The sequence below is a fragment of the Chiroxiphia lanceolata genome, chromosome 1 (genome assembly GCF_009829145.1).
Source record: "Chiroxiphia lanceolata isolate bChiLan1 chromosome 1, bChiLan1.pri, whole genome shotgun sequence".
Lineage (NCBI taxonomy): Eukaryota > Metazoa > Chordata > Aves > Passeriformes > Pipridae > Chiroxiphia > Chiroxiphia lanceolata.
In genome coordinates, this window is record NC_045637.1 from 71735651 (window position 1) to 71749248 (window position 13598).

General features: G+C 38.1%; 1 protein-coding gene across 6 annotated transcripts in view; it reads left to right on the forward strand.

The window, feature by feature from the left end:
• The window catches only part of DDC (dopa decarboxylase), a 73107-nt gene that overhangs the window by 13695 nt on the left and 45814 nt on the right, over nucleotides 1-13598 (forward strand). For 3 of the 6 annotated variants that reach the window (XM_032702557.1, XM_032702586.1, XM_032702576.1), the window contains exon 2: nucleotides 9282-9518. The exons of 2 other annotated variants lie outside the window; for them this stretch is intronic. In XM_032702557.1, coding sequence (XP_032558448.1) covers nucleotides 9318-9518 — 201 coding nt within the window. In that variant the 5' untranslated portion in view covers nucleotides 9282-9317. Of the gene's footprint in view, nucleotides 1-3516; nucleotides 3596-9281; nucleotides 9519-13598 lie in introns of those variants that run through there. One more of the 6 variants, XM_032702567.1, reaches the window with a different exon arrangement.

Here is a 13598-nt window from a genome sequence, read left to right on the forward strand (position 1 = left end):
TTTATTGGAAGAGTCTGCCTACTGTGATTGCAGCCTGCTCTCACTGTCTCTGCGACTCTTCACAGCCTGTCAGTTTTTCTGTTGACACTTCTTCAGTTCATCACAACCTCTCTCTTTTCGGTAGGCTTGCTTCCGTAAGAGTAATGTGCTCAGGCTGCCACGAACCAGCAAGTGGTACAGTAACTCTTCTGAAGCTGTGTGTTTCAGTCTGTGTCCATGTTCACTTCGTTAGCAGTTCCTTTTTATCCTTCTTTGGTTTACCTTCACATGTTCCCACAGACAGCAATAAGAACTGAACAGGGAAAACAAGTCACACATAAAATATTCATGAAAGAGAGAATAGTTACTTTCCCAGTTTGTCAGCACTGTCTGAGATTCATCTCCTGGCTAATCTGTTGCAAAGTCTACTTATGTTCTGCAGGAGACTTAGGTTTTATCCTCATACGTTGCAAGTAATCCATCTATTTGTGTCTGAAGGCTTTATTTAATTCTTACTTTCTTCCAAAGGAAATGCACCCTTTGTTTAATTTAGAAAATTATTAGTTGCACATTTTGGTTAAAACATTCTCTTCTGTCTTGTCCCATCCTTATGGCTTATGCAGATTTGGACCTTGTTTATGGAACATATAAGGACTTTTCATTCCAGTACATCTGAGTGATTTTCAAGGTTTTTTTTTTTTTTCTTTCTTTTACCTTTTTGTAGACAACTTTCTTTTTCATTACTGGTATTTTTACATTCATAGAAGAAAATATTGGGTGGAGGGAAAAAAAAGAGAAAAATGGGGCTCTACTACTGTTCTCTCTTTGAAGGAGCAACAGCAAGGAAAATAGGAAGAAAAGGCCTTCAGCCTCCAAATAGCGTCCCTGCGCTACAGATAAAACCAAATATTAAGCAACAAACCAGTGTTTTTTCTTATGCTTAGGCAACAGTGACTGTTCCTTTTACGCCAAATGTAGAAAACAGGCACAAACATTGTGCTAATACAATTTCTAATGAGTTGTTTCAAATTATTTTCTCAATATCTCTAAAGTACTGATGATATCTGAGTCAGTTAAAAGCCCTTCATGTTATAGCTGAGAACAGTATTGTTCATATAATGTTAGGCTCAGTAAACTACAGCACAAACACACCTTGATCAAATTTAGTAACTAGAGCCATACCAGGAGGCTAACATACGGTAAGTGTCAGGCTATTCAGGTGAGGGAAAAATAAAGTTGAGTGTAAAATCATCTAATCGTGACTGGACTGAAAGCCTGGGAAAACTGCCTTTTCATTTCTAACCTTCATTGTACAGTGGTGGAAGAGGTAAAAACTATTAGAAAGCGGGTACAACTTCCTCTGCTTTGATCCATGTCTTTGCACTTGGACTGACAATGGGACTGCAAAGTCACTGAAAACACATTGCCTGCATTGTTTTCTGGTGCTGTGCTGAAGCCTCCTGTTCAAACACATTATCTCTCCCACCTTGTTTGCAAACCAAAGGGTTCAGCGATGGTAAGAAATTGATACCGTTGCTGCATGGGCACAGTACCATTAGATATCATCATCAGGGTGACATACCTCCATGTGCAAAAAACATATTGAAGCTTGTCTCTTGTTAGGTGTGAATAATGCAGTCTGTTGGTTGCTTACCAACAAGCCCAGGCCTTTAAACCTTTTGGGATCATCTGTTATTTCTCACGCACTTCTATCTTGAATTTTGAAACAGTTTGGCAGTAAAGGGGAGATCTCTATTCACTGTGTTTCAGCAGTAAAAGAAGTTATTTTCTGTGAAAAAGCCTGAAGCCCTTCAGCAGACTGAAGGATCTGGAGCAAATTCAGAGGGCCACATCAGGTCTGACTTAGCCAGCACCTGATAGAAAACTTAGTGATCTTGCTTTTGTCCACTACAGAAAGATTCTGTTAAGCCGAAATTTGTGTATTTGCCAATAGTTGATGATGAGAATTATGAAAGTAGTAGGAGTCAGAAGAATTACTAGAATTGTAGAGAGACATGGAACATGCTTTTTAGAAGTGCATTTAATTTCCCTTTTCTAGCTTGCCTGTTGTACGTCTGACACTTTATTTCCTTTTCTTCCTGAGGAATTAAAAAAAAAAAAAAGAAAATGTGATTATTGTCTGTTCACAGGAAGATTTACAGGTACAGCAGGTGGTATTTCAACACTGATGAAACCACCATTTTAGTACTCCAATCTTATTTTTAGTTTCCATTTTTAGTTTCCTTTGAAAGTTATTTACCTTGTGCAAGCCATTTAGGTGAAACATTGAAGTGAGATTTCAATTATCTTTACTAGAGGCGTCTTCAGTTTCTGCATCTCTTATACTCTTAAAACAAATTTTGAATTTTCAGCCTTTTTCAGTCAAATTCAGGGAGAAAGAAAAAATAAGAGAAGTATAAAAAACACTTGTTTTCTTATGGGTTCCCAATATGCCGAGACTGTAACTCTGAACACTCAGGAGTTGATTTGCTGTGGAAAAAAGACCAAAACAACAGAGTCACTAGCAACTGACTGAGATTTCTTGATGCATTTTGAGATCATAGACAAATCATTACAGCAGCCAGTCTGGGCAATGAGAATACAAGTCACAGAATAATATCTAGCGCAACAAGCGTAGTGGAACTAGCAAGTTGACGTGTGGAGTTTAGGTCCTGTTTTTATTTTGAATAGACTCTTCCAGAATTGTACTGGAGTTGTATTTGGTCTTATAACATTAGAAGAGCAAACACAGCCATGACAGTTTTAAAATATATGACAGCCAGTGCTTCTTCCTCCTTCACAAAAAGATTGGCTGTAATACTGCAGTGTACTGGAGGCTGGTGTAGGAGCAGTGACTGTCCCAAATCTGTGACGCTACCTGGCTATAAGCTGATCAGGACTATGAAATGCTGATAGTATTTTTTTTTAATTAACTTGAACCACATAAAAATGACAGGAAGTTACCTGGATTCATCTAGGAAAGAGAACTCCACATAAAACTTTTAGAATAGGAAAACAAATCTTGAACACTTAGTATTGCTTTTAAGTATACATTTGATGAAAGAGAGAAACTGAAAGAAGTTGGATAAAGCATATCCAGGGATGTTAATCCCACATATACACCTGTTCAGAATTAGCAGTCACCTGAGTGGTATTTCAGTCATATCTGTGTTTGTTTCCTGGAAATAATGTTTCACGAAGTGGATCAAAGCATGTGCTCTTACAGCAGCAGCCTCAGCAGAAACGTCCTGGAGTGTGTAACACAGAGCGGGCGCATGTGATCCCTCACTGTTAATGAACTCAGACTTGTTAATGGAGTCTCTGGAAGAAAGCACACACCACTCCATAGTTAAGCAGGCAGTGGCTGCTTCTCGATCAGATCCGTCTGCCTTTCGGGTGGGTTTTTTTGCTGAGTATATTTTGGAGGCGGTGTGGGAGGAGGGAGAGATGCTGCTGCTGCATGTTCAATGCAAAGCCCTTGGCTCTGATAGGCTGAAGGGACATGGATACTCTGCCTATATATGCAGGCAACTGCATCCTCTCCGCTTTATAGCTGTGACAGAGGAGCAAAGAAAGACAGTGAGAAAGACAGAGGAGAAGGAAAAACCAACTCTGTGTAAGTAACATTCTTTGTCCTTAAGGCTTTGTGGTTATTAAATTCAAGTAGGTACATTTGGATTAATGCAACAATTGGTTACTGAGAGTGGGAGCTCAGCTAATAAACAGCCAGCTTGTGTTATTTTAGGCATAATAATAAAAAGAAAAGCATTTATTTTTAATCTAAGTTTTCACAATGTATCGTGTACCTCTCATTTTGATTTTGCTTCTTTTTACATCTGCTGTATGTCAGCTATAACTGCTTATATACATTTATGCAGAATCCCATGTATCCAAAAAGTTTGTATCTTGTCTTTCCAAATACAGGAGTGCTTGGAATAACCAAGTAGACCTTGGGAAATTCTCTGCCAAATATTTTGAATAATAAAATTTCAAGATAAATTAAATGCATAACTTTTTAGGATGAGGCTTTCCTCAGAAATAACCCTTTCCTGTCACTATAGTAAGACCTCAGAAGGGAAAATTACGAAGTTGCAGACTCTGTGCCAATGACAGCAATGAATACAGTAAGCAACTTCTAACTGGAAAATGTAATTTTTTAAATAAAATGTGAGGACTCTTAAGAGATATTCCTAATTCTTGGCTTTTGCAAAGGTAGAAGCACAGAGTAAATCCAGTTCCTTCTTACTCATGATGAAATAAAATTCATCCTGCAGTCCTTTTTCAGGCAATATCCCATTGCCAATGGTGGAAGTTTAGCTTAGCAGTAGCAAAAACCTTCAGTTAGGTTCAGTAGCAAAAAGTTCTAATAGCTTCAGTGGTGTCACTGTAGCACCACGAGCCTTTAAATTACATTTTGTTCTGTAACAATCAATTGGCAGAATAGAAAATGCACTTTTCTCATTTATTGGAAAGATACAGAGTTATTACTTTTTTTGAGCAAATACAGCTATCAGTTTTAGGTGCTATTAACGTGTCTATGTGTTCTTCCTGTCTGTATTTAATAATAGAAGCTGCTAAAAGATTTTATTATGTTAGCTGTTTATTTTACTTTGATGAACTGGAGAACAGGCACACATAAAATTGTAATGTATCAAATATATCTCTCTCTTCATTTGTTATCCTTTTCCTCTTTCCCCTTTTTTTCTCTTTTTCATTTTTTTTTTTTCTTCCTCATAACAAATTTCCTGGTAGCATTTAGATATCTTTTACATTTATATTTAGTAAATACAACTCCCCCCCAAACAAACAGAATCTAAAATTATAGACCTTTTAACAGAAATATTGAAAAAGCTGAATTTATCAACACAATATTGTAACTATAAATGTATTGAGTAATTAATTGTGTGTAAACTGCTCATTTGCATGGTTCAGTTTCAAATAAAGCAGAAAACTGTTTGCAAATGAACATATGCAATATAAAGGCTAACGACAATTTTTGGTAATTCCACTAAAAAAAGGTGTGGCCATGTTCTAATTTCAGTTCACTGAGGTAGAAGGAGTAGTTGAAACAAAGCAGCAAGGGATATGTCAACTTCAGATTGTGTTGTGCTACCCAAATCTTCGTTCGCAAAGCCTAGCCATGAATGAATGAATGAAAGTGTACTTGTCCTCTGACAAATTACAGCAAAATCAAAGACCTAAGAGTTTACATGAATAAATAATACTAAAAAAGATACATTGATAGAATTTAAGGTTAACACGATTGTTCTTGTTTTTACCTGCAGTTTAGAGCAGAACTCAATCTTCTCCGGTAAAATAGGATTTGATCCGAAGTATGCAGTTGTGACAATAGCCATTGATTCTTGCTGGGAACAAAAATTCTCAGACGTAATATGTGCTTGGTAAAGTTGTATTCTGTCAGAGTGAGACTGTCAATGACTTTGCATACAGACTGTTTACAATGTGGTAGAGGTTGATAATTAGGCAGGGTGCTTCCTGAGAAGCTGTGCTCTCCTTGCTTGGGGTTCAGCGGGCAGATCCTGAATAAGCTGAAATTCATCCTGGAAGGTGTGAAATCTCTGGAAGCGTGGAGCCCTCCTCACTCTTTAGGGGCCTTCAAGAAGATAGACCACTATTAAATACTTTAGGGAGAGGCTTAGTTTCTCCGAAATGTCCATTTAGTTTTGGAAACTTGGCCTTCGTTATTTTGCAGTTTAAGTTCTTTAGACATAAGTGGATATTTTGAGTGCATGCAGACTGTAACACTCATCCCTTCAGAAAATGTGGATTCTCTCAAACAGTGTTTTCACTTTCAACCCTAAGGACTGAGTTGTCTGACGTATTTTGCTTCTTGGAAAATTACATTCTGTATTTTGAAAATATAGTGGCATAGAGGGCAGGTCTCTATGCATTGTGTTGTTGCATTGTACATGTGCTGAATATGCATGCAAGACGTGGAAATATTCACTACTGGTAGAGAGGTGAAGTAATTTGTCCTTTGAGAGATTAACTGGTAAGCATTACAACTGTCTGCTGGATGTGGCTTCCATAGCAAGTAGTAATTTCAAGCAGATGAAGTGAGGTCTGTAGTGAACAGTTCAGGAAGAGAATAAAAATAGGGATGAGAGTGTAAGTGGGTCTTGTCACTCACAGAGAAGAAATGTAAAATAGGAGGTAAAAAGGGTGACCACTGTGTTCCTGCAAGGAGTATGCCTTCACAGTTTCCCCATGAGATATGTGTATTACAGTAGGTAAGGGATTTTCAGGCAAGGACTTTTAAGAAAGAAGATTCATGGATACAAAAGAAGTAGATTTTTAATTTCTCAGTATTGCTTTTGGGGGAAAGAAGAATGGAATACTCTGCTTCAGATTGAAGCAGATTGATATATTTCACTCGATCAAACTGAATTCTAAGTATATTTGAGGTTAAGTAAATACTAGTTTATAACAATTTATAGCACTGCAACCAGTGTAGCACATTTGGGATGGAAGGCTCCCATTCTTTATTCTAAGGTTCCTGGTTCAGTTAAAACCAGTGAGTTTCCCCTGTAATTTAATTACTTATCCTGAATTTTAAGAATGTTATTGCAACAGTGATTTATGACAGAAGCAGTGCAGCTAAAACAATGCTAGGATGAGCCAGTGGACCTCCAGTTCTTGGGAAGAAGTAATGAGTAAATAACAAAGAAGATCTCAGTGATTATCTAAAATGTGTATTTTGTCAAATTGGACTGACAAATTTCAATTCCAGTTCAGTGTCAGTTTCATTGATAGGATGAAACCACAGAATGTGTATCTGATGTTTAGATATAAATTTTATTTGCTTATCCTGATATCTGAAAAGAACTTTGTTCAAACTTCTAATAATAAAAATGACAATAAATTATATCAGCACACTGTATAGCAACAAGATGATGTAAATCATATTTGCAATAGAAATCAATTTCAGACAAAAAAATCTAGGTGGAAGAAAAATGGTCACAAGCTACATAACATACCATCTCTGTTGTGGTAATATGATAAATTTTTTTTTGTCTATGAGTTTGTGAGCTGTTTTGAGCTTACACACAATGTAATTTAATTTATGCCTTTTGATTTATATTTTGGGAAAAGCCCAAGCAATCCATGGAGGTTTCTATGTTAAATGATGTTAATCTATGTTTGATTACTATGAAGTAAATCTAGAGGGTACTGTAGTACTCTTACATACTCTTACCTGTCTTGACATTGTACTTGTGGTTCACTGGACCCACAGATATGGAGTGAGATACTCAGATGAACTGATCCATGTGTAAAAGTCTGTAGGAATGACTATAACACTGTGGTGAGCAGCAGTAGTGCTGGAAACAGCGGTCCTCAAGTTCTGAGTCAGTTCAGTCTCAGGCATCTCCTACTAATTTGTCGTCATGTGTTAAATTCTTGTTTTCTCAGCTTTCATCTCTGAAACCAGAGAAAAAATAAGATTACCTTATGCAAGTTCTTTAGAGCATGTTATAGCAATGAACCCATTAATGAAGTAGCATAAAAGAAATAAAACCAGCATAAGTTAAGGGTTAAGTTAGAGATATATTGAAAAAGAAGTGCAACAGTACAATATTTAGATTTCTTCTGGCAAAAATATCTAAACCAGAGAACTGAGCCTTGGGGTGTAATTAGGTTGCTGCCACAGAGATGCACATTGATTGCTGAAGTTCATGCTGAACTGTGAACAAAGATGTGTTAAATGAAAAGGCACATAAGATTAGGGAGGTATTGAAGAAATAGAATCATCCTAATTTTAAGGAGTAGAAGCAAAACTGCTCCCTTAAACAGTCTTTTAGAAGGGAGATGACACATAAAGCTGCCCACCAGAATCCTCTGAGGACCGTAATGACTACTGGCAATGTGTTTGCAGCAACTTAGTAGCAAGGTCTGAGAAAGGTCCTAATACGCTTTTCACAAAAGCATAGACAGAGCCAAAAAATAACTTTCATAATGGTTAAGGAGAGTAATATAAATCTAGTAAAATAGCAACAAGAACAGCTATTCTCTGCGGAGTCTTGAAGTCCCTACTGTGCAGATCCTTGCTTTCCCAAGTGGTTCGTGACCTACAGCAGCACCCAGCCTTCTTAAATAGCGGCAGCAGCAGCTGCTCCACACAAATCCCAGATCCTCAATTTGTAGCAGCCAAGATGTCTCTAGGACAGTGTTTATCAATGATGTCTTTCTTTTGTGATGTTACAGTACTGGTTCAAATATAATAAAGTCCAGAGGGGTCTCTTTTCTCGAAGTGATGTCCTCAGTTATAAATCCTTAGCACGAATACTTGCTATCTGAAGAGTTGTGTCTTAATTACCGAATATTCACATTGTGCTTACAGTAATTATTTCTTTACAAAGTGAAGAACTGAATATATGTGAACTAAGCATAGTAATTCTTGACACCAGCAGTGAGTGTCCTTGTTTCACTTGCTAGTTTTCTTACTAGCTCCCAAGGAACAGTACCATTCAACCTGAATCTATAAAGACTCTAGACACTTTTTAGGCACTGTGGTCTAATTCTTCACCAAGTACTCAATGCACAGACACATAGAGGAAAAAATTTGGGTGGGCCAGGATGGCAGGAGCAGGCACCCCTAATATTGCGAATTTATGTTTGCAAAGCACTTTGCAGGCAAACTCCATCTCATCTCAGCTTGGGTGTGCTCACACAGTCTCTGCCTATCTCAAAGCACATCTGGATCTCCAGCCCAACATCTTGGAAATATGGACAGCCCCAGAGAGAGCTTCCTCACATCCTCCTGCAAAACGCAGTACAGATCAACTTGAAGTGAATTCTATTTAAAGCCTCATTAAGAGATCAAGTTTAGTAGGTAACACAGCATACGCATTTATAGTGAAAGAGTAAAGGAGTTAAATCTTGAGGCAAGACAGGAGTCAAGAACCAGATAAAATGACAGGGTGGCACAGTGGATCACTGTGATAACTGTGATTATTATAGCTTGTTATTACAGATCATAATAGAGACACACAGCATGCTATTTTCTTAGACCTCTTCTTTATAAGGCAGGAGGGAGTAGATTATGTGCCACTTAACAGTGCCACATCCTTGTATCCACCAGCAGCCGTAGGGATTAAATCTGTAATTTCTGAGACTTCATCAATGTGCTTCTACTGTTCTTTTGTGCTAAAGGTGCTGGCTATCTGTATTAAGGTAATCTACATCATGACCATTTGAGTCATCCTATAGATCATATGAATAAAATGTTTAAAGCTAGTAAAATTTTCTTTCAAAAATGACTTTTTTTTCCCTTTTTTTTGAAGTGTTTTTCTGATAATAAGCCCTAAACTCTGATACCCATGGATGCTGCAGAATTCCGCAAGAGAGGGAAGGAGATGGTGGACTATGTTGCAGATTACCTGGAGAAGATAGATAAAAGACAGGTCTTCCCAGATGTGGAACCAGGATACCTAAGGCCCCTCATCGCAGACTGTGCACCCCAGGAGCCTGAGAGCTTTGAGGATATCTTTAAAGACATTGAGAAGATCATTATGCCAGGGGTAAGAAAAATGGATCTGTAATGTAATGTTCAATACTGCATTTAAGTTTTCAAAGACTTTAAAGAAAGCATGGGTTGAAGGCTGTGCAGCTAGACCTAACCAGCATAAGTACCCACACTATTAAACTTTTAGAAGGCAGGAGTCTTTACATGTTAAATATGATCTCACACTTTACACAACTGATGTTTTCTGTTCTTCCTAGAAATAATGAATATTTCTTTTGCTTCAAGCAAGGCTTACTTTTGGAAATAATCCCCCCTCCCTTGAATTGGTTAAGGCAAAGCTTTATAACTTTGATTTCATGTGATATTTTTTCTACCCTCATAGCACAGTAAATATTTTACAAAATGGTAATTTTATTAGTCTGCTGTGCCTAAAGTGTTCTTTCAAGCTGATCTTTAAATGTTAAAATTCTCTTAGGAGACTTCTTTCTATTACAGAGTTGACTAGAAAGGATTCTCCCCAATACTTGTTCTGTTGACTTGTGCTCTTTGTGCTCTAAATGTCAGCTTCTTCTAGTACCTAAAGGCAGATGGCCACTACCTAAATATTAGTCCTTGGATAGATCAGTATTGGACAACAATGCAGAACAAAGCATCTGGCATTTGTCCAGATCTGAATCTTTGTTGTTTTTCCACTCATGGTATACCTTTTTTATTTTAAATATATACTTGTCTCCTAAGATCTCTAAGTAGCTTGAAGAGGACTGAATTATAAGTAAATGTTAATGAGGAATCTCTCCTTTGGATCTCTGCAATAACTGCCTCGGGTTACTTCTCTAGATGTAGCTAGGTGATACGATTGTGATGTAAGTGGACATTGCAATCTCCAAATGTGGTTAGTCAGTGTACTATAGTACCAATTCCTTTTCATTGACCAATGTAAATATTTGATATTCAAGAGGACTTATCTTGTTTCCCTTGGAGCCAGCCCTGCTGTCTTTTAGCAGGCAAAAGCTTCACTGAAGTCAATTGAAATCTCTCCACTCTTTTCCAAGGTTTGTGGATGAAGTCTTAAATTCAACAGAGTTAAATCAGTGCGGATTAGATAAGAGAATTATATCCAACACATACAAATACTTTAATTGCTGCTCATAGACATGATTGTCTTTTCTTTTTCATTGGAGAAAAATGGTAATGATTGTAAATTAGAACAGAAAACACTTTGCTTTGAGCACTTAAGAACATTCAATAAAATAATGCCAGATTAAAAAATAAGAGATGACTCATTTGAGAATAGAAAGCGAGACATTGAATTCCAATTATGTCATCAATATGTCATGTTCTCTCTTAACTAAATTGATTTTTTCTCGCAAAGAAGTTTCCTTTTACAAAATGATACATTCTGAAGAAGAAATGTTCTAACCAAAATCTTTCCACTGCTGTGAAATGTTAGTGTTAGTGACACAAAGAGCACAAGTACAAAAATCCCAGTTCTTATAGTAACTCTGATTCTGCCTGTGTTGTTTATACTAAATTCTGAAGACTCATGTGAGCACAGAATCATGAGGTCATAGTATAGTAGTGATTGGATGGTACCTCTGGAGATCATTTAGTCCACCCCCACTGCTCAAGGGTGAGTCAGTTAGAGCGAATTGTTTAGGACTATGTCCAGTTGGTCATGGAATATCTCCAAGGATGAACTCTTCGCAATCTGTTGTCCTATTCCAAGGTTGGAACTGTCTCACAGTAAAAAAGCTTTTGCTTATGTTTCAATAGAATTTTCTATATTTCCATTTGTACACATTTCTTGTTGTCTTGTCACTGGATACTGCTGAAAAGAATCTGGCTTCACCTTCCTCACACCCTCCCATGAGGTGTGTAAAGAAGGTTAACACATTACCAAGATACCCCCTGAGCTTCCTGCAAGCTGAACAATCCCAGCTGCAATTAATCATCTCCATGGCCTTTCACTGGAATCATTCCAGTATGACCATGTCTTTCTTTCTTGTACTGAAGAACCCAGAACTGGACACAGCATTCCAGGTGTGGCCTCACTAGTGCTGCAAAGAAAAGAAGGATTACCTCTTTTAACCTGCTGGCAACAATTTTCCTAATGTGGCCCAACAATGCTGCTGGCATTGTTTGCTGCAAGGGCACATTGCTGGCTTATGTTTAGCTTGTCCACCAGGACTCCCCAGCCCATTTCTTCAGAGTTGCTTGCCAGCCAGTCGATCCCTGGCATATACTGGTGCAAGGGGGTTATTCCTCCCTGGTATGGGATTTGCATTTCTCTGTTGAACTTTATGGGATTCCTGTTGGCCCATTTCTGCAGCCTGTTAGTGTCCCTTTGAATTGCAGCATGACCATACCGTATATCAAACACTCCTCCCAGTTTTATGTCATCTGCAACACTGCTAAGGGTGCACTCTATCACATCATCCTGGTCTTTAATGAAGATGTTAAACAGTATTAGCCTTTCCCATTCACAAAGCTTTGCTGCCTAGCCCAAATAACCTTCTTGTCCCATGTTTGGAAATACCTTAAAGGTTCTTTCATCTTCCCTGATATTGAGGTGAGGCCTGTAGTTTCAAAGATCATTCTTCTAGCCCTTCTTGAAGATAGGAGTGACGTTTGCTTTTTTTCCAGTCTTCTGGAACATTTCCAGTTGTTGTAACCTTTTGAAGATGTTTGAGAGAGGTCTCAGTGACACCCTTTAGCTCCTGCAGCACTTGTGAGTGCATCCCATTAAGCTTCATGGGCTTACGTATATCCAGTTTATTTAAATGTGTCCTAACTTGATCCTCCTCCAGGTAAGGTCTTCTGTGCTCAAGTCTTTTCCCGTGCATTTCAGGAGCCTGGGATTCCTGATTGGATGATTGAAAATGTAAAAATTGTGTTCCTTCAGAGGAACAACAATCAGTTAATAGTGTGAAGCAATTATGCAGTATCCATTGCCGTCATTCATAAGTGGTGAAACTTCTTTATGGAGACTTATTGTGAAATGTAATGTAGACCTCCAAAGGGCAGTCCACCAAATGATGATGACAATAATGGTGCTAAATTCCTGATATTTACACAGGGACAGAGGGAACAACCAGTGAACTCTGATCTCCACAGCAGGAAGGCAACATGGAAAGGATCTGCCTGTAAAAATATCAGTGGGAGTCACTTTCCTCTCTCAGATTTGCTTTGTTCTTTTGAAATGTATCTCCTCATTTTTCAGAGCCAAAGAGGAGTGTAGTTGTAACTGCAGATATCAGTACTGAAGATGCTACTTTTCCTCACATTGGATCTATTAATGTATGAACTTTCAGCTGAAGTACCTATCGTCAGTAGGTGGTAAGGGAGACTGTTTCTTAGACTAAAAGAACCAGAGAAAGACATCCTTAGAAGAAATACTTGGAAATCACATGTATCTGAGAAGCATTAGAGTGGTAATTAAGTGAACCCAAGACACTTGTGTATCATTATTTATCAGCAGCAGGCTGAAAAAAACAAGCATCAATTAGTGCTATCTTGCGTATTTGACTAGTGTGTCTGTTCCAACATGGTGAAAAAAAAAGAATTTTACAGCTGCTTCAAGAGGAGGGGGAAGGGAGGCAGAGGAAGAACCGCAGCTGCAGTTGCCCTAGGGCTTTTAGCTTTTTTTGCTTATGTGAGTAGTGCAACTGAAATCGCTGTGTTTCATCAAATAATGGCTCCCAGCAAGCAGTCATTTAACTTGAGTTAACCCAGATGAATGGCACAAGTGCCTTACAGATCACAGAGAATTAGAAGCTGGGGTGAGATCACACGCTGGCAGTGCCTGGCCGGGGTTATGGACCCGTCAGTGAAAGTGTGATGTGTTTCTAACCAGTGACCCTGCTTCTTGTAATTATTTTATTGTTTCTTTGGAAGAACTAAGTCCCATACAATCGTTTTCTCTGATTTTGTGGAGGAAAATGTTTTGCCACAATGTGCTCACACTAACTTTGTCTACAGCAAGGGAGATCCTGACGCAAATATGAGATGCAGATGGAAATGTTAAACAGGGGGCTTGTCTTTGGATAGCTGATTGACAGGTTGGCCCTAGTGATGAGAAGAATGAAATCTTGACATACCAGTACGGCCTAGTTTATACAGTGGAAAATTGTAATAG